The sequence below is a fragment of the Macadamia integrifolia genome, chromosome 2 (genome assembly GCF_013358625.1).
Source record: "Macadamia integrifolia cultivar HAES 741 chromosome 2, SCU_Mint_v3, whole genome shotgun sequence".
Taxonomy (NCBI): domain Eukaryota; kingdom Viridiplantae; phylum Streptophyta; class Magnoliopsida; order Proteales; family Proteaceae; genus Macadamia; species Macadamia integrifolia.
In genome coordinates this window covers 36,226,622-36,248,026 of record NC_056558.1, presented here as the reverse complement: position 1 = coordinate 36,248,026, position 21,405 = coordinate 36,226,622, and the positions used below count along the sequence as shown (strand labels likewise).

The following is a 21,405-nucleotide window of genomic DNA, read 5'->3' as shown; positions in this document are numbered from 1 at the left end:
TTTTTTAATGAAACTAATGAGTGAATGTGTTAGAAATGTTAAAAATATGATGTACACAAAAAATCAGACAAAAAAAAAACACGGTTTGGGAGTCGAAACCTAAATTTTCACCATACAAGAAATAATTCCCCAGTATCCTCGAAATTTCCCAGGTTTCAACCGAAATTTCGGTCTCCCCAAGGGTCAAAACCTAGTCGAAACCCGATACCGTGAACCTTGTTGTCAACCCAAATCCATTCTCTACTGAAGGGGAGGATAGATCTTCTGGGAGGCCAACAGTGGATGAGGACTTCCTTCCAAATGGAAGAAGAGAAGGGTAAGAGATGGTCTCTGTCTTCAGTGCCATTCCAGCAAAGGTAGCACGAAGAGTAGACATGAATGTGACAATGAACAAGGATGGATTGGGTAGGGATTCAGTTGGAGATGGCATGCCAAGTAGTGAAGTCGTGGCGAGGGATATGACCTTTGAATCAGATAATGTTGTGCTAAGACACAAGGGGAGCAAAGGGACAGATGAGATTCCATACGGTCCTGGACGAAAAGAGGCCAAAAGGTGAAGCCGTCCAAGATATTTTGTCCTTTATAACAGGGGAAAGGCCAAATGGCCTCAATGAGTGGGGAGGTGGTAGGAGTGGCGATCTAGGTCCCATCAAAGATGATGGAGTTGACCTTGGCCAATCTGGGGATCCCGAAGGAATAGACAATGCGAGGGCTGACAATAGAAAGGACACCTGATAGGTGCCAATTGTCAAGCCAGAGGGTAGTGGAAGCTCTATTCCCGATAATGGAGGACATAATAGTAAGGGCAGTAGGTCTGAGACCAAGAATCTTTCTCCAAATCTAGGAGGCATTAGGGGAGGTAGGGATGGTCCAAATAGAGTTTCTTGAGGAGCGTGAAGTACACCCAAGAAATCCAAATTATATTTTGCTTGGACACAATATTCTAGATGAGTTTGAGAATTCCCACCGAAATGTTATCCTTAACCCTTCTAAGACCCAGGGCCACCTTCAACTTTGGGAAGGCGAACATCAGCGTAGCTAAGGGGATGGAGGAATGTTGATTGCTCAGCTCCTTTCCAGAGGAAGGAGCAAAGGATGGATTCAACTGCTTTGGAGGTAATTGCAGGGAGGGAGAAGATGCCAACTAGTAAAGGTATATAAATTGGATTACTGATCTGACCAGCACAAGGCGACCCGCATAAGGGAGCAGTTCGCCTTCCCAGAGCTGAAGCCTTTTCCTCATGAGATCAAACATAGGGGTGTAGCGGTGGGGGCGAGGTCAAAGAAGATGAGGAGGCTAAGATACTCAACAGGGAGAGATCCCAAGGTAAGTCCAGTAATTTGGAGAAGGGACTCCTTTACCATGTCAGACACCAGCAGGGAAAAGACGAGATATAATCAGGTTGATACGGAGACCAGACAGGGATTCGAAAAGCTTTAGGGAGGCCAGGATGGAGGATATAGACAGGGTATCCACCTTAGAGAAGATCATAAGATCATCAATAAAAGCAAGATGTGTAAGACCAATGGACTTGCATTAGGGGATGGGGGAAATGAGGTCGAGGTCCGTAAAAGATTGGATGGATCTAGAAAGGACCTCGAGGGCAAAGGCAAAGAGGAAGAGGGAGAGGGTACAACCTTGCCTGATACCAATCGAGGAGGTGAAGTACCCAGCAGGACTACCATTGACCAAGACCGAGAACTGAGGGGATGAGATACAGGCATGGATCCAATGGACAAAGTTTAGGGGGAACGAATTTGGACTAAGACGTTGGAAATGGAGTCCCATGGGATGGAATCGAAAGTTGTGATGTCGATCTTGAGGAGGGCAGATGCAGGGTGGGATTTCCTCTCAAACCCTCGGACAATTTCATGACATAGGATGATGTTGGTAAGTAGTTCTGACCTGCAATGAAGGCAAATTAGTTGGCTAACAAAAGAGTCTACCACAAACTGGATCCCATTAGCAAGTATCTTGGCAATGAACTTGTAGAGGAGGTTGGATAGGGAGATGGGTCTGAAGTCGACCATAGCTTAAGCACCCTCAAGCATAGGAATGAGGCAGAGGAAGGTGTGGTTAACAAGTTTGATCTGGAAGGGATTAAGGAAAAAGCTTTGGATGGCTATCACAAGATCGGCTCTAATGATTTCCTAACAAGTGAGCGAGCGAGCTTGTGGCACAACGATTAAGTTGCACTATTCCAACATTTTGGTTACATGTTTAAAACTTGGAAACAGCCTCTTCTGGGAAGCAAGGGGTAAGGCTGCGTACACTTGCCCCTCCCGGACCCTGCAATAGCGGGAGCCTCGTGCACTAGGTTGCTCTTTTTTTTTTTTTTTGTAGGAGAAGAATCCCATACCGAATCCATCAGGGCCAGGGGCTTAATTGGCTTTATGGGAGAGGACGGCTGACAGGATTTCATCCTCAAGAGGGGATAGAATGGAAGGAAGGGAGAAGATTGTCAGGAATAAATTTGTTGAGAAGATCACTGGGGAAGGAAATAGGGGTGGTAGAGGGGGAGGATGGAAGAGATAAGCATAGTAAGAGGCAGGTTTTGATTTAATCTCCTCAAGGTTGCGAAGGATGGAGCTAGAGGACGTGAGCAGAGGAACGGAGTTAGCATTAGCTCTGGCTTTGAGGGAACAATGGAAGAAGGATGAATTAGAATCACCCAACTCAAGCTACTTAATTCTGGAATTTTTTACAAAGGACACTTCCCTTTTAGGCTAGGAGGGAGGAAAGCTCCTTGGCGCTCGACTTCTCTTCCTCAGCAAGACCAGCATTAAGGAGGTCAGATTGAAGGAAAGTTTGAATAGCCTGAGGGTGAGGAGAAAGCCTAGACAGGAATATTCCAAGCCTCACGGAGAATGGGAAGGATATCCTGATGGAGGGACCACATAGAATTTGAAGGGTTTGGGACCAAAGGAGGAGAGAGGAAACACATAGAGGGAGATAGGGGAGTGATCCGAAATCTTCAGGAGATCAAAGGTAGCTAAAGAGAAGGGGAAAGTGGTCATCCAAGATTCATTGGCTAGGACTCTATCAAGTTTGCAAGTGATCCTATCAAAACCAAATCTGTGGTTATACCAAATGAATTTGGCATCAGACTAGCGCAGATCATGCCAATACCTTCAATGCAGTCATTAAATGAATTGGGGGTCCCTCCATGCTTTTCAAAACAAGATCTGACTACATTGAAGTCTCCAACAAGAGTCTAGGGAAGGGACCTAGTGAGGGGGGCAAAGGAGGGAAGGTCGGACCAAAGATCATTCCTATCAGAGGAGCGATTAAGGGCATAGATGACAGAGAGGAAGCAGAAGTTGAATCAAGAGGGATCAGAGATGGAAAGGCGAATGGATTGAGAGGAATAGGGCGGAGACACTAATCATAGCCAGATTCCAAAGGACCCAGATTCGATAGTTAGGATGAAGGGAGAAGTTGGAAATGGTTGACCAGGAGGGGGCATGGAGGAAAGGATGTGCAAGGCATTAGCCTCACAAATTCTGGTTTCAAGGAGACAACAGAGGTTTTCTTTAGAGAAGTGAATGCAAAAAATGGATTGTAGACTGCTTAGCCAAGGAGTTAAGCCCTCAGACATTCCAAATGATCTTGGAAGGGGAGGGGATTTGGCTTCGAAGCCTCCAGGGAGCTAGGAGAACACAAACCTTTCCATTACCTATAATACTCCCTAATGGGGGAAGGCTAGAGGGGATGAGAGGATCAGAGGGGGTTTGGAGCAGGTGGCAGTGATGGTTTTGGGAGGGGATTTCAAAGATCTAGGATTGGTTTTCGACACTCCAACAGCAGCTAAAGGGGTCGCAGAACCAATTCAAGTAGCCAAGGGGACAGTCTCTGTAGCCGAGCTAATGGAAGGAGACTTCTTCAATGGTGATGACAGGCATGGCACTTTGAAAGGAGACGACGGCGGCGGCGGCTTTAGCAAGGCCCCCAAGAGGTAGAAGATGAGTGATTGCAACAGCAGGCAAGGGCACCAAGGGTTGTAAAGGTTAAGGAGCCTTATCAAAAGCAGCTGAGATGAAGGGGCACAGGCAACAGCATCGAGACCAAAATCAGCAGTGCTAATTGGAGCAAGAACAGCATCAACAAGGGTGACGGCAGGGGTGGCGTGGCAAGTCGCAATGTGGCAGGTGACAACAGGACAGCGGGCGCCATCAGGATCTTCAACTGGAGAGGTGAGGACTTGACAAATGGCCAACGAGAGAAGCAAGGACGTGGCGAGAAGCTAGTCTGGCAAGAGGCCAGAGGTGGGTACTTGGTGCAAAGCACCAGTAATAAGAGGAGGGATGCCCGGGGGAGCCTGATAGCGGTGGGAGGTAGAGGCGAAGCAGAACGGGTAAAGCAAGGGCATGTCTGAAGGCAAGGAGAGAGATCGTTAGCAAAGCAACCAGCGTCGAAGGAGTTCCAGCTTAGGTAAGGGCCTGGCGGGCAGCCAAAGGAGAGGCCCTGAGGGGCGACAAGCACTGTCGAAGGAGATCCGGTAAGACCAAGGCCATGTAGGAAGCCTGGGAAGAGGCCAGCAAAGGCAGGCAAAGGCGAAGCTCTCGACGGGTAAGGGAGGGGGTCCGGGAGGCTAAATGGGTTAAGAGGGATGGGAAATGTTGGTGGGTATTCGGGTGAGAGGTGGAGCAGGAAAGGAGGTTTGGGCGAGGCATGATCGGGTTAAGATGGGTCAGGAAGGTCAAAGTCCACATAGTGAGAAGATCAAGAGATAAAAGGTTCGAGAGACTACCAACAGGGATAGAGCGGCCCATAACACATGGAGGAGAAGAGGTGATAAGATGGTTTCATAGAAAGGAGGGATAAAAGTCACCGAAAGAGGGCCACAACAAAGGCGAGCAGAGAAAGGGCAGCAGAGGTTAAGAGATGGAAGTGACAGGATTCGATTCTCGTAAGAGAGGGCCTTAAGGAGGGGAAGTGATGGGGGTAGGAGGTGACATCAATAGGATCAGACGTCATAGTAGGAGGAGAGGGAGAGGGAGAGTGAGAGGACATCTCACCATCTTCGGCGTTAGACGAGGAGGATGACATGAGCAAGGCGAATCGGTTTGGACCAGCGGTCAAAAGGTTAGATTCAGAAGGACTAATCGAAGACAATATTGTATAGTGGTGTTCATAGATGCCGAGAAAGGCCACCCTGCTATAACTCCGATGAGGCCAGTGTTTCTTTCTCCCATGAAGGGGTAGAGGTTCAGAAGCGGGATGGACCTCAGTTGCCAGTTGGTTGATCTCTGAGGGGGGAGGATCCTTTAGAGAGCAGGCAACGGTGCTATGGGCAAAATATTTGCAGACAGCATATTGTAATGGGAGCCACTCATAATGGAGCGATTGAGAGAAGAGAAGCCTTCGTCATTGATGATGGTGATGGGAGGTTGCTGGGGATTCTTCAGCAGATATTTCAATGCAAATATGGGAAAATGAGAGTCAATCCATGATATGCATCCGGTGATCGGAGTATGAGGGTTTACCAATAATAGATCCCATAATGCTTAGGGGGCACTAGAAGTGGAGGGGCAAATTTGGCAAGGAAGCCCAAACCAGGATGGTCTTGAAGTCTATTTTGTTCAAACTTCTGAATTGATCCCAGCTTCTTAAGAAAATCGGTTTCTTCCCCACTAGCCATGGACCTCCTTCAAGGGCAAACATCTTATCAGCTTCATTAGCAAACTTAAATATGAACAATCAATTGTCGAGCAGGAACATTGAGAGGTTACCCACGGCTCTCCATTTTTTAAAGAGAAGCCTTGACAATCTGAAATGGAGGACAACTTCCAGGGACATGGTCGATCAAGCAGTTCTTCCACTTAGCTATTTCTGGCTCCAACAGCCCACCGGGCAGACCCCAATTTTCTTTTCATCTATGATGGAAGGGGGGACAAAGAACAGGGAGAATCCATCACGGGAAGGGTTGGGAGATGAAGTGGCAGCAGTTTTCCAAGATTTGGGTGGAGAGGTAGGAGGAAAAGGGGATAGAAGTAGGAGAGGATTCAGGGAGAAGCGGGTTAGGAAGGGTTTGGGAGGTAAGAATAGGATTTCCGACTATAAGCAGCCGGAGGGAGGTCGAACACAGGAAGGGTTACATGCAAGAGGGGGGGAGAGGTTGTCGAGAGCTCAGGAGAAATTCATACCTTTGCATAAAGGACTTAGGACTCTACTTACTTGAACCTCAATCACTTTTTTTTGCTACAACTCAATCCTATGTGTGTGGATGTACTAACAGCAGTTTTATGGATTCTGTAATGTTGTGGCACCAACATTTAGGACATCCCTCTTTTGTTATTATGAGGAAATAGTTACCTCATTGATTTACTTCTTTTTCTACTTCCCATGTCTTTCATTGTGAACAGTGTATTTCATAGTTTTTAAGGCACTGGTAAGGCGACGCCTTAGCAGCGCCTTGGCACTGATGCGGTCTAGAGATGGTAAAGTAGTGCTCCACCTTATGGGAAGTGGCATCTTATGGGATTTTTTTTTTTTTAAAAACACATTTTAAAATTACTTGATGAAGATTCCAAATATAGATTTTTTATTGGTAGGTGTATGGTTTTGTTAACACTTGAGATGTATGGGATCAACTTTACTCCATAAAAAATAACCAAAACAAACAAAACAAAAACACGATTCACAACCAGGGTTTGGATTTTGCCAAGGGTTTTAAGAAAAGGCTTTGAGAATGAATCAAGGAACAAGGAAGAACCACTGATCCAGGCGACCATTTTGCTCCGACAGTGGTGAGCTTCATTCTTCTTTGACGAGAGTAGAAATATAGTGGATGATCTTAGGACTTAGGCACTCATTTTGGCATCATAGAGGTAAGTATAATAAATACTTGTATTTTTTATGTCTTCTTTTCTTTATATTTATAATTTTGTTTCATAATTATGTATTTATATTATATGTTAATATATTATGATGATTGATGAAGATGAACTTAGTTTATTCACTTTATTGATTTGTTTTCTTGATGAATATCTTACATTGGTATGAATATGAACCTTTAATATTTATTTAACATATGAGTAATAGGATTCAACTAGGATTTGAGCCAAATAAATTGGTTTTATAAAAAAATTACACATGAACGCTTTAGTCGATAAGGCGACGTTTTATGCCCGCCTTATCTCTAAGGTGCTCTGAAAGACCCTCAAACGCCTCCATTGCCTTACCGCCTTAAAAACTATGGTGTATTTTTTCCAAACATTGTTCTTCCTCCTATTCTTATTATGGTAATAGATCTACTGTTATGCATGTGTAAGTATAAACTAATTCAGACTATGAAACTACGAATGGTTACCGAGGTTTCTTCTACCAAATCCCTATTACAGTGTAGTACGCCTGGTGGTGGATTGTCTTGATAGTAGATGTAACACACTGAGTTGTAATTGGTTTGCTTATAGTGGTGGGCTTTATGCTGACGTATTGAACCGCCATTCACAGACACCTCTAGCTCAAGTTGTGGGTTGCTTATCTAGTTTTCAATGCGGAGTTGTGTTGTGTATATAGTTTTCAATGTGGAGTTGTGTGTTGATTATATAGTATTCAATGCAAAGTTGTGTTTGAGTTGTTACTTTCATACTTAGTAGGGCTGTCAAGAATTCATTATCTTATTCCTCCTTTCATAAAAGTAGGTTGGGTGATGGATTGTCTTAGTGGAGGACGTAATGCATATAGGATGCTTTGGCTTGACCGATCTATATGGTACGTCAGGTAGACAACCGATACCTTATTATAATCTGTCATTATAAGCTTGTGGCTGATTTGGAATGGACCGTCAGGTGACAGCCGACACTTATTATAATTAGCCAAGCTCATCATTCTTTTTGCATGGATTCTCACGTTCATCCTTGCTTAGAATCTCCATGTAGCTGACCCCTTAAATTGGGATAAGGTTTTGGATGTCGTCGTTGTTGGTAATAGATCTACTGTTCTTTCACATTGTGCACTTTGATGTTTGGGGCCTTGTTGGGGGGGGGGGGGGAGTCCCCTGGACATGGTCCTTTCAGGCAGTGGCCGTTAGTCCATGGTCCACTGGATGGTCGGTGCAAGGCCAGGAATTGGAACACATTGATTCTGCTCATTCTCGTCCTTCGCTTCAGGGCCTGTCCCTCGGTGTGGTCAATACTCCATACTGTCAGGCAGCGAAGCTTACACTGTTCACTAATTATGAAGGTTCACCAGGGCCTCTTTCCTCCCTTTTCTACTCACTCGTAGGGGTCCGAACCCCCACAAAGGGGGAGGGAGTCGAATGAACATCTCAGCCATTGGCGGGAATTTCGCCCGCATCCGATCCCCAATTCTTGTTCACCCTGGATGATCGTGTTGGGTGAATTGTGACCTTGTACGATCGTGTCAGGTGAGCAAGAGCCACTTCATCACAGTACTTACTTATGGGCTAACAGGTCACACTTTGACCAAGTATCCTACAAAGAGACTCCCGAGGGCCAGAAGTATTAAAGGAATGGCCATAGGAATGGGCGCACCATGACATCGTAAGATGTCTCGCCCGAATGAATTAGTTGGTACTAGAAATTTAGAAAAAGTGAACAAAAAGAGTAATAAGAAGTAGAAAGGACAGAGACGCTTCCAAACCAGAAAGCAAAGCTCCCATTGATGGTATACTTAGTGTAAGCGAGCTCTAAGATCACATCATTGGAATAAAATCCAGTTGGAAAAGGAAATCCAATTAGAGATAAGCTGCCTATGAGCATCATAGCATAGGTAAAAGGGAATGAGGAGGCAAGCCCCCCATCTTCCGTATATCTTGCTCATCCAACATGACATGAATCACCGAACATGCACTCAGGAATAGTAATGCTTTGAAAAACGCTTGATTCATTAAGTGAAAGACGTTAACCGAATAGTTAGAGATGCCGCAAGCAAAGATCAAATAGCCTAATTGACTGCAAGTTGAATAAGCGATGACCCTCTTTGGATCGTTCTGTAATATTCCAGTAGTTGCCGCAAGGAATGACATCGTAGCTCCTGCAGAAGTAATAACAATCAAAGCCGTAGGTGGGTATTCAAATAAAGGGGAGCACCTTGGCCCTCTACTACTACCTATTTACATGGTTTTCGCCACTTTGTTTTATTTGTTGATGATTTTTCCTGTGCTGCTTGGACTGTTCTGATGAAGCATAGGAGTGATGTTTATGATGCCTTTAAAAAAATTTATCATATGATTTGTACTCTGACACCAAAATTTAAAATTGTTCATTCTGACAAAGGGGGGGAATATATGTCTGGTGACCTTCAAGACTTTTTTTACTAATAATGGCATTATCCATCAGCTGGCTTGTGTTGGCACACCCCAACAAAATGGGGTACCTGATAGGAATAATAGTCATTCGATGGAAGTCAATTGGAGTCCTCACTTTGCCATGCATGTTCCTAAAACTTTTTGGCCTGATGCTCTCCTTACTGTTACCTTTATAATCAACCATATGCCAACAAAAATTCTTAGTCCGAAACTCCTTTGGACACCTTGTCTCCTCAATCTTCTTCTTTCTCTCTTTCCCCCAAGGTGTCTAGGTGCATCTGTTATGTCCATATTAATAAAGCTTCTAGACTAAACTGGACCCCAAGGCATTTAAATACATCTTTCTTGGCTATTCCTCCACTACCAAAGGTTACAAGTGCTACCATCCTTCTTCCAGACGAATGCTTCTTTCTAAAGATGTCACCTTCTTTAAGCCTATTCCCTTTTTTGCTCCCCATCACCATCCTCTTCAGGGGAAGAATGATGGGAGCGAAAAGGTTGCTAATGAAATTCCTTTTCTTTCCCCCTTGCCTATTTCCCCTAATATTCTTGGCATTGGAAAACACAAAGAGGTAAATATTGTTTATATTGGTGATCATTCAAGAGGTGGTTCAGGTTCTGGTAATGAAAAGGTGGACATTGTGTACACAAGAAGGACAAAGAAGACCAGCCAAAGTCCTCTTTGAATCCACATCTTGAGATCCACCTTCCTTAGTCAGGTAACATCCCTTCTCCCTCGTCTGAATTAGACCTTCCCATCTAGAGCCCAGTTTCTTTTACTATGACTCTCTCTCCTACGAGTGTTGCCTTTAATATTGCCCTCTCCTCTGTTTCTACTCCCAAGAATGTTTACTGAAGCTATTCTGACCCTAAGAGGAAGCAAGCCATAACTAAGGAAATGATGGCTCTTGAGAAAAACTATACTTGGAAACTGGTTGATCTCCCGGGGGAGAATTTTAATTGGATGCGGGTGAGTTTACACAATCAAGTACCAGTCAGATGGTACTATTGAGAGATACAAGGTAAGGCTGGTGGCAAAAGGATATAGCCAAGTGTATGGGATTGACTATCAGGAGACATTTGCTCCTATGGCTAAACATAATTCCATAAGGGTTCTCTTATCTCTAGCAACAAATAAAGACTGGCCATTGTATCAATTGGATGTGAAGAATATCTTCCTTCATTGTGATTTAGAAGAGGAGGTGTACATCCAAACTCCTCTCGGCATTAAGTTCCCTTCAGCTACAGGGAAGTGTCTCTATATGGTCTTAAACAGTCTCCAAAGGCATAGTTGAAAGGTTCAAACAAGCTATTCTAAAGAATGGTTATTCCCAGATTCAGGTTGACCACACCCTGTTCATTGAGCAAGGAAATGGCACCATCACAACCCTAATTGTCTATGTTGATGACATTGTGGTGATTAGAAATGACAGAGCTGAGATAGTCAGGCTAACGACTTACTTAACCCAATAATTTGAAATCAAAGATCTGGGGCCTCTAAAGTACTTTCTGGGAATTGAAGTGTCTAGATCCAAGAAGGGAATAATATATGCAAAAGAAAGTTTGTTTTAGACCTACTGAAAGAAACAGAAATGTTGGGTTGCAAACCTGCAAGTTCTATTGAACAGAATCATAAACCTTGAGAGGATTGTGAACCTTCTCTTGTTGATGCAGGGAAGAGGCTAGTTGGAAAGCTTATCTATTGGTCTTTGACTCGTCCAAATATTACTTATGCAGTGTGGGCGGTGAGTCAGTTTATGCATGCCACCAAGAGTGGGCACTTGCATACATCTACTGCATCCTCAGGTACCTGAAGTCCTCCCCAGGGAAAGGACTACTATATGTCAAGCATAACCACATGAGGATGGCTACACTAATGCAAACTAGGTTGGTTCAATTTCTAATAGGAAATAGGCATCAGGCTATTGCACATTTGTGGGTGATAACTTAATCACATAGAGGAGCAAAAAACAACCTGTGGTGGCTCGATCTAGTGCAGAGGCAAAGTTCAGAGCTATAGCTCATGGAGTGTGTGTACTCCTCTAGTTGAGAAGGCTGGTCCAAGGGTCAAGATTTGATACTAAGGCACCCATGAGACTTTATTGTGACAACAAGGCTACCATAAGTATAACCCATAACCCTATGTAACATGACTAAACAAAACACATAGGTGGACAAAAACTACATCAAATTGACTCTGATTACATATGTACACCTTTTATGAGGACTGGAAATTAACTAGCTGATAACTTCACAAAGGGGCTCCTCCATCATCAGTTTAGTACCCTGTTGTCCAAACTGGGAATGCATGACATTTATTCTCCAGCTTGAGGGGGAGTGTTAGAGATTATGTTCTAAGGGTAGTTTAGGAACTAGTTATATTACTTGTTCTCTTATATTGTAATTCTTCTTTTTTTTCCTTTTTACCTCCTTAGGGAGGTGTATGTAATACCATGTAATATATTAGTGAAACAATATGTGTTAAACAGACCATTCTCTCAACACAACATTATACCATTCTTTCTCTCCTTCCTCTTCTTCTTCAACCCAATTCTTCAACCCTATTCTCCCATCTCCTTCTTTTTCTCTCTAGCTCTCTTGCTCTCTCACAATCTTTTCATTCTAACTACATCATCCTCTATTTCTTCAAAATTATTTATGATTGAGCCCAGGTACCTAAATAAACACTCTGTGGTATCTCCCACTCATCAACCTATTGTCATTAGAGTTACACAATGTATACTCTATTTTGTTCTACTTATCGTAGAACCTTTTGACCCCAAGATTGATCACCACAAATCCAACTTGACATTTATCCATGCTTTAGTTTCAAACACCACAATATCATCAGCAAAAAGCATACAAAAGATCCGGTATTAAATCTCTCTAGTCAATTCATCCTTTTTTTTTTTTTTTTTTTGCTACAGACGGGTATCCAAGCCTTCGGCCTGACTATTCCCGTGGGTCCATACTGACTCCACAATCGAATGGACTAGGTCATACTAGGGTTGAATAAGAACCATTCAACTTTCACTGAAAATAGTGAAGAGCACTAAACACCCCCGTGTGAGTGGCCCTCAGGGGGTAAGAGGAGTCGAACTCAGAACCACGCTTCCTGAGGCGAAGGTCCCTTGCCAACTCGGCTACCCTGTTGAATGTCTCTAGTCAATTCATCCATGATTAGCGCAAACAAATATAGGTTAAATCTGATCCTTTATTTAACCCAATTGTAATTAGGAATTCACTACCATGTCCCCTCACAAATCTTATACTGGTCGCCACACCATTATACGTATATTTAACTTCCATAATACATATCTTTAACTATGTCGACATATTTACTTGAAACACATCAATTCTTTAATACCTTCCAAATTAACTCTCGAGGGACTCTGTGATAAGCTTTTCTAGGTCAATAAAGACCATATTGAGATCCTTCTTACATTCTCTACATCTTTCTATGAGTCTACGTAAATAAATAGCTTCTATAGTTGATCTTCCTAAGAATAAACCAAACTGATTATTCGTAATATTAGATTTTCCAAGAACTCTTGTATGAGTTATTTAGTATTCTTGTCAGCCCAAAGCTATCCCAAAGCAAGGTTTCACGACCTAGGATTGCATTCAAAAGGGAGTAGTGCAATCAAAGATATGTTACGGGGATACATTCATTCGTGAGATTACCAATTTTTTTGCTCTTCATTGTTCTTGTTGTCTACCATTATGTCAGTTCTCCTTTGAAGCCTTGTTCTATCCTTGTTGATTGGTTATCAATGAAGTTTAACTGACATCCCTCTCCCCCCCCCCCAACAAAAAAAAAAAGGACCTAGACTTTTAAAGAGGTCAACCATGAAAATGATGGATGACAAATTATGCAGCATCATCATCCTTATCGCTAATTCCTCACGCAAAAATTATCTACTTCTCTAAAGCATTCAGTTTTCTTAAATTCTTCGTTAAGATACAGCTAACCAAAACCAACCAAAGAAAATAGTACTTGCTTGTAAATTATAAAGAAACCTGGTAATGTTTGATTTAAAAAGAACTTTCATGAAGTCACCACTAGGGTAAAAAGATGAGAAGAAAGTAAGGACAAAGAGGCACACAACCCAACAAGTCACTATATGAGGTTGGCTACATGGATCCTTGCCCTCCAATAGGCTCTATCTGAGGTCATACTTGGGACAAGAACGAGACTAAGCATGTCATTTATCACCACTTCACCTATAGTCATTTTAAGCCTGCCCCTAGCTCTTTTAGCTCCTTCAATCTGAATCCGATCACTCCTTCTTACTTGGGAACTGTTTAATTATGTAGTTCTCTTAAATGGTCATTGATCATGCATCGAAATATGGGTTTATAAAAAAATGTAAAAGAAAATTCTTATTGGGCAAACTTCTGATTTCTTATTATTTTTCGTGCTTAGTGGAGCTATCAAGAATTCGTTGTCTCATTCCTCCTTTCATAAAAGTAGGTTAGGTGATGGATCGTCTTGGTGATGGTACGTCAGGTAGACAGCTGGTATCTTTTTATAGTATTTCGTTATAAGCCTGTGGTTGATTTGTAATGGTGCATCAGGTCGACAACCAGCACTTGTTATAATTAGCCAGAACCCGTCAATCTTTTTGCATGGGACCCTCGCGCCCGTCTTTGTTTGGAATCTCCATGTAGCCGACCCCATTAAGTTGGGATAAGGTTTTGGATGTTGTTGTTGTTGTTGTTTGTTTTCATGAAGTCACCACCAAACAAACACTTTTTGTAACAAACTTGTGGTACTATTGATAACCAAAGACTTTGGGCTATAAGCCATAAAGATTTTGACATCTGGAATCCATTGAAGATCTTCAAAATTTATACCTATTTCAGTTCGAGTTTCTTTCCCTTGTATTTCTTCCACAAAAATTGTTTCGCTTGTATTTCTTCCAACAAAATTGTTTCGCTTGTATTTCTTCCAAAATCAGGCTATCTTGCTATATATGTATTTGTTCTAATAAAGGTTTGTTGTAACTCAATAAGTAAACATAAAGCCTAGTGTTTATTCAGTAACATTCAATATAAGGGGAGAAAGTGCATGTCCCATGTTGAGGACGTTTTCTTTAGGGATTAAGTAGAAGGTTGAAGAGTACGGTTAAATTACACGGTATGTGACATCAAGGGTTGTTCCAAGATCCATGATAGGGATATTTTTCACATCTAATCTCTATTTTCCTTCTCAAATCAAAGGAATTTGGTTAAAAAGTAAAGTAAAATTTAATAACCAGATTTAAATTTTCTAGTTTTATAACCAATTTCAAAGTTAGTTAAACAATCCTATTAAGTAAAAATTATAAAAGTTTCCACTTTAGCATTAATCTGATTTCACTTCCTTCTATGTCCCTTGCAACCAAACTCAGCCAAAATTTCTCCTTCAGCAATGTTTCTCCAACTTCTTGTTATCATGAAAAGGTAACTAAAAAAAATTGCCTACCAATATTCAAGTAACAGCATTCTTAAAAAAAAAATAATAGCACCAGAAAACAAGGGTATTACTAGAATTTAAATTAGGTACCTTGATGAACTGTAAGACGCCGAGGGTTCATCCAATTTACCCAGAATACCAGAATTCAACCTACTCACAAGCTCCCCACAATTGTTATACATGTCAGAATAGTCAGTGTTCTCACGTCCCCCATCATACTTGTTGACACTGCATAAACCAACAAACCCGTAAGAGTTCAGAATCAAAGGTATTCCAAAATCCCAACATCCTCTCATCCCATCTTCTTATACCAAAGTCCCATATATTCAACGATATATTCAGGGAGTTAAGAATTAACCCAAAAAAAAAAAAAAAAAAGGACAGGAAAAAATTTACTCGATTTCGAGGTGGACAGGTTTCCCCTCTCCACCTCCCACGACCAGTGCATCCACAATCAATTTGTCCCCCATTGGCAAACATTTCACTAAGACCGATTTCTTGGCCCCGAATTCCTCTTTGCGGTAGAGGAAAGCATAAGCGTCATCCGTTGCATTCCATCCCTCCATCCCAACTTCATCTACCCAATTCAAGGAATCAGATCATTGTCCACACAAAAGGCAAGAAATTGCAGAGGAAAACCAAAGAGCAGAAGAAGAAGAAGAAGAAGAAGAAGAAGAAGAAGACTCAAAAACAATGGTTAAGTTACCTGTAGAAGGAGAGGACAAAGCAGTGTCGGAGAAAGCGGGAGGTCCAGTAGCAGTAAGGACATAACCGGAGGCCAGAAAGGAGGCGTGAACAGCGAATGCTATTTTATCGTGAGGGTTTCTAAAAGAAGGCCGATAAGCCCTAATCAACGCCAACACGGAGTCTGCAGTGGCCATTGTTTACTGATTCGAGTCTCTGCGTGTGTCTCGAAGAAGAAGAAATGCTTAAGAATACAAAAGGGCAGAAGAAGATGGTTCCCGAGAACAACTTTGGCGGTTGCTCGGAATGGAGGTGGACCTTGTAGGAAGGTCCACGTCATCAACGGACTTTATTAGTTTCCACGTAATCTAGGAAGGTCGGCAACTTCTGGCCCTGCTTGGTCTGGCTGGCCTAATCTTCTCGGATCTGACGACTTAATTATGCCCAGACCTGGTTTCCGCAAGAGTACTGGCAGGGGTGAAACAGGGTCGGGTTGGACCGGGGTTTCTTAAAACCCAAGTCCAACCCTGCATCCCTTTAATTGGACTCGAGCCCAGACCAATCCTGCCAAGGCCTGGAAAAATTCAACCCCAACCTGCCCTCATGGTGGGTCAGGTTGGGTTGGGTTCTTACATATATCCCATTTTTTTGTTTTTTTAACGTACATCTAATGCCAAGAAATCATTCCAATTGAATTATTAAAATCAAAAGTGGGTGATGAGTTTATACGTTATAATATGTTGTGTATTAGGTTTTTTAAAGTAAAAAATGTGAACAGCATGTGCATGGAACATTATAATATATTATATTATAACTTATGTTACAATGGTTAAGTTGCACTATTGCAACATGTTGGTCACAGGTTCAAAACTGGAAATAGCCTCTTCTACGAAGCAGTGGGTAAGGCTGTGTACAACGTGCCCCTCCCAGACCTCGCAGTAGCGGGAGCCTCATGCACTGGGTTGCTCTTACCCTCTTAACTTATCCCCGAGCTTCCTTTTTTTAACTTAACTTATCTTGTATACTTCTGTACTTTCTATTTTCTAGCATTAGATCCATGTCGTCGACCTCATTCAGTTGGGATAAGGTTATCGGTTGTTGTTGTTACAATATGTATATATTAGAATAATATGTACAACTAACGATGTAAAAAGAGTATATATATATATATATATTTATAAAGAAATGAAAGCCAGCGGGATAAAATGGTATCAGGAAAGCTAGCGAATGTAGACTGTTCGATTAGATAGATTACATCATTATCGTTGGGTAATTCTTGTCTTACATAACCTACCTAGCCCCGACGCTGTACATTTACTCTTCTTCCCCCTCACTATCTCCGGTGATTTCCCGTCCCTCACAGCCGCTGTTGCTACCATTGCCAAGTTCCACTCTCCTTCTCCGTCTTCGACTCCCACTGTTCCTCTTCTTCTCCCTCCTTCTTCGAGTCCGACTCTCACTCCAGTTCTCTTCTTCTCCCTCTCTCTCTCTCTCTCTCTCTCTCTCTCAATTCGGATGCTAAGTTCCTCCTTCATTCCACGACAGGCCACCAACACCACCTCCACACCAATTCCGGCTTCATCAAATCCAAACAAAAAGATGGAATATTTGGACGAAGAAATCCGACGGAGGTTCCTCTTCCAATCTCGCGTTTCTTCTTCTCAAAACCCTGAATCTGAAACCCAAAAGATCAACAAACTCTTGGCCTTCATCTGCGTTTTTGTTTCCATTCTCTTATTTGTTCTCTCATTCTTTTTTCTTCAATCAGAAACCCTCAAATTGATCTTCATATGGTTCTCTTTGTCCCTCCTTGTTGACCCATTCGGCTTCTCTTGGCTGCCCCCACCGGCGTGTTCTTGTGAAATACCCTACAAAAGACCCATTCATCCTGCAAAATCGTACACGTATGGAATGGATTGTTTTTTAGTTTAATTATTTAATAAAGTTTACTTCTTAATCTAGAGAGAGAGAGAGAGAGAGAGAGAGAGAGAGAGAGAATGATTAAAAGGGTTGAAGAAAATATTGATGAAAAAGGAGAAAATTAATAAAGCAATTAATTAAACGAATGAATGAAGGAATACTATAAATTAACTTCTTTCTAGTATCTTGCTTTCGTTGCTTTATTCGTTCTCATGCCCGTAGGATATTTTCTATCTTTCTGGTAGAAGAAGTACCATTCCTTCTCTCCCGTCTTCACCTTCTCTGCACAAATTATATTTCAATCCTCTAAAGTTAATTATTATTAGGGAGAGGGATAGGTATCTGAAACCCTATGAACAGCGGCGTATCTGAAACCCTATGAATGCCGGCGTGTCGGCATGGCAAAGTTTTGGCATGAGATAGAATTAGGGGAGAGAATGATTCATCATCGAAGAAGGATTCCTCAACTCAAACTAGAGGAATCGGTGGAGAAGGATTCATCGTCATCATCGTCGTCCATAAAGTTGATGGAATTGGACGGCTTGGTGAAGATCTACCACCAGCCCATCCACGTTTCTTAACTAATGGAGATCCCACCAGAGTTCACTTTCTCCAACTGGATCCAGTAGAAGGAAGGCTTTTCCGACTCAGAGAGAGAGAGAGAGAAGGGAGAGAAAGAGGGAGAGGAAAGGTGTAGCAATAGTGGATTGATCCAACGGTTTAATTCAAGTTGCTCAAATCCTACGGCTAATATAAGCTAGCATTCCTGATACCATTGTATCCCGCTAGCTTTCTTATACCTCTCCCATATATATATTACACATATTATATAATCAAGGACTCGGGGTTAAAAGTCAGGGTTGGGTTGGGTTGGGTTGGGCTGAGCCTAGAACTCAACCCAGGCCCAACTCGACCCTGACCCAGGGTTGGGGTTTTTCAACCCTAACCCGCCTTTAGGGTCAAAAAAGTTGGCCCAAGCCCTGCTCGGGCTCAGGGCAGGTTGTTAGGACCAAACTTTCACCCCTAAGTACAGGGTATTGCTTTCTTAGGCTACGAGCCCATTTGTTTTTGTTTATGCTATTTTTGTGTCTAGAAACAGAAAAAACCTTTTTTTTTTCTATTTCTGTGCTAAACAACGATTTTGGGAATTGCAAAAAAATGTTCTGACTTTTTTGTTTCCCAAAATATTTTCAATAGTATAGTCAGGTTCAAGACACAAGTGAAGGCACGACGTTGCAGGTATGCAGCTCACCAGTGATGGCGTGATGTTGGAGTTTCAGGTATGCTTCGTGGAGATGAGCTTTAGAAAGATGAAGGCAGTCCGGATTGTGAGCTTCGTACAACCAAGTTTGAGTCACCACTTCTAGATAGCAAGAAGTTTTAATAATGGGTTGGGGTTCAAGTAGGTAGAGTGAAGTATCGGGTTTTTCACAATTTGTGTCCCTCCCACTTGTTTCTACAAACAGAAAAATAAGTCTTTTTCTCCATTCTTGTTTCTAGACACAGAAATAGGCATAAATTTCTATTTCTATTTCAAAAAATAAGTGAAACGAAACAGAAAAATCAAACGATTTTTAAGGTGTTTTTCCATTTCTGAGCACAGAAAAATGGAAAAAACATGTTTTTAAAAACAAAATCAAACGGGCCCTATGTTTTGTAATATTTCTGCTCTGCAAAAATGTTTTAAGAATAATTTTTTTCCCTTTTTTACGAGTACTTTTGAGGGAGTGAAATAATTTACCAAACGCAACATATGAGATGTTCAAGGAGCACTTATGTGTGAAAATAAATTTATATTATATTCTCAAAATTTATTTTGAAGATGTATGAGTTTTTTCTGAATTTCTCATAATTTTTATCATTTTTTACAAATTTATTGTAATAAAATAATGTATTTTGTGCAATATTTCATTAACAGAATATCTAACTTTTACTTTTTGAATGACTATTATATCTTTATATAGTTTTTCTATTGTTCATAAATTTTAATGAAGAAATTACACTCCCCTCCCCTAACTTTTGGCTTAATACCACTCTTCGCCCCTACTTTTTTATAAAATATCACTACCCTCCCCTGACATTGAAAGATTCTATCAACTGATAGAAATCATAGTTAATCTATGACACTAGCATTAAATTATTTTATATTATACCTAAATTACCCTTGCATCATATAAAATACCTGGAATATCCTTTAGACCCCTAAAAGACCTCATTGTCTTCCTTTGCGTGGAAGAGAAGAAAATTCTCCATCGGTGAGGCTCAATCTCACCTCTAGGGTTTTCCTATGATGCTCATCTCTTTATTGTAAAGCTTTGATAGTTGAGGGGTTGAGCACCATTTATTTGGTTCTGAAACCCTTACTTTAGTCACAACTTCTCTTAATCAAAGCAAAGCTTGATGTGACACCACTGCAAAGCCTCACTCTACTCATATCGTCGGTATTGGCTATCTTCTTGATTGTGTATATGACTGCATTTGCGTGTTTACAAAATATATTTTCTTTGATTGCATTTGTGTGCTTATAGAATATCATTTTTGTTCTTTTGATTCATTTGTTCTCTTAAGAAACTTTTATTCTGTGTCAGCTTAGTGCTTCTCGGATTGCATGTGTATATGAAATTGTAACTCATACTAAGAGTTTGATGCTTAATTTCTCCTGAAAATTAACAATTCAAGCGTAAGCAAGTTCCCAGGGTAACCATGGGTTACCCAATATAGGAACTTACCATGCCAATATCAGATTCTCTAATTTTATAGCTTTATATTGTTTTCAATATAAGAATGCATATTTCTCCACTGCTTATCAACATAACATATTTGGATGGTTATCTATATTGATTATCCACTATTATGTCATATTCTAATCAAGGTCAGTTAATTCATCATCTGCAATGGAAATCAAGGCGACCATCTATTATCACTTCTATACGAACATCTCGGAACCTACTTTAGTAGATTCAGACAAGTACTATTATAGGGACATGGTGTGTGATATATACAATACAATCATAAGGAATGCCCATGGAGCTGTTGTGCAGAACTCTTTCTTCTTTTTCTTCTCTGGTTCGCTGATTTGGTACTTCTCTGCTTCTCAGATTCTCTGTGATAGTAGAAACCCCAATAGAGGGAAGAGGAGGGAAAGGGGTGTTAAAATGACAAGTAAAGAAAAATGGTTAATTTTTTTCTTTTTACACGTCATTTTAACACCTTAGTGGCTAATGGAATGTTTGATAGAATCTTTAAATGTCAGGGGAGAGGAGTGATAGTTTTTAAGAAACGAGGGGGGGAAGTGATATTAAGCTAGGGATGTCAATCGGTATGGTTTTCGGTATTCGGTTCAGTTTTGGTATGGTACTGAAACTTAATACTAGATACCGATACCATACCATACAGTTAACATTTTCAAGTTTGCAATTCCGATACTGAACCGACTCAATATGGTTTTGGTACGGCTTAGTTCGATATACAAACGGTTTTAATTTAACTCACTTTAAATGGGTTCTATACCCCAAAAATAAAAAATAAAAAAATAACTTTGGGTTTCTCCGTTTCTGAATTCTGGTTTTGAGCCTTTTGGCTTCTACCAAAAAAAAAAGCTTTGACGTTTTGGCAGTTTCTCAAGAAGTGTCAGTATTCGGTTCGGTTCGGTATACCGAATGGTCAATAATGATAGCGAACCGAACCAAAAAGGATTCTGTTTTCCCATACCAAAACCGTATCGAAATTCCTTCGGTTCAATTTGGTATCGTTCTAAACGATCGGATTCGATATCGGTTTTTGGTATCGATATCAAATTGACACCCTTACAGTAAGCCAAAGATCAGGGGAGGGGAATGTAATTTTTACATACATAATCCAAAAGCATTCAAAAAACTCTACTAAATAATAAAATATATATTTATATAATAAATATACGTGTATTTTAACCACAGTTACAAGAAACCGTGGCCATATATAGTTGTGATTTCTTCATATACATATATGGTCACAGTGTCTTCTAACTGCTGCTGAATGTGTGCTCAATCTACCAACGTCAGATCAACAAGTATTATACGGCAGCAGTTG

The 21,405-nt window shown here is 41.2% G+C and overlaps 1 protein-coding gene across 21 annotated transcripts in view; it reads right to left on the bottom strand.

Moving 5' to 3' along the window:
* LOC122061912 (probable proteasome inhibitor) overlaps positions 1-15,785 on the bottom strand; it is a 55,127-nt gene extending 39,342 nt beyond the window's left edge. For 4 of the 21 annotated variants that reach the window (XM_042625559.1, XM_042625551.1, XM_042625520.1 and 1 more), the window contains exons 1-3: positions 15,440-15,776; positions 15,130-15,310; positions 14,824-14,961 (exon numbers count right to left, since the gene is read on the bottom strand). In XM_042625559.1, the coding sequence (XP_042481493.1) occupies positions 14,824-14,961; positions 15,130-15,310; positions 15,440-15,614 (494 nt within the window). In that variant the 5' untranslated portion in view covers positions 15,615-15,776. Of the gene's footprint in view, positions 1-14,823; positions 14,962-15,129; positions 15,311-15,439 lie in introns of all 21 variants that reach the window. The other 17 variants (XM_042625512.1, XM_042625584.1, XM_042625527.1 and 14 more) reach the window with 12 other exon arrangements.
* Positions 15,786-21,405: the final 5,620 nt, after the last annotated feature.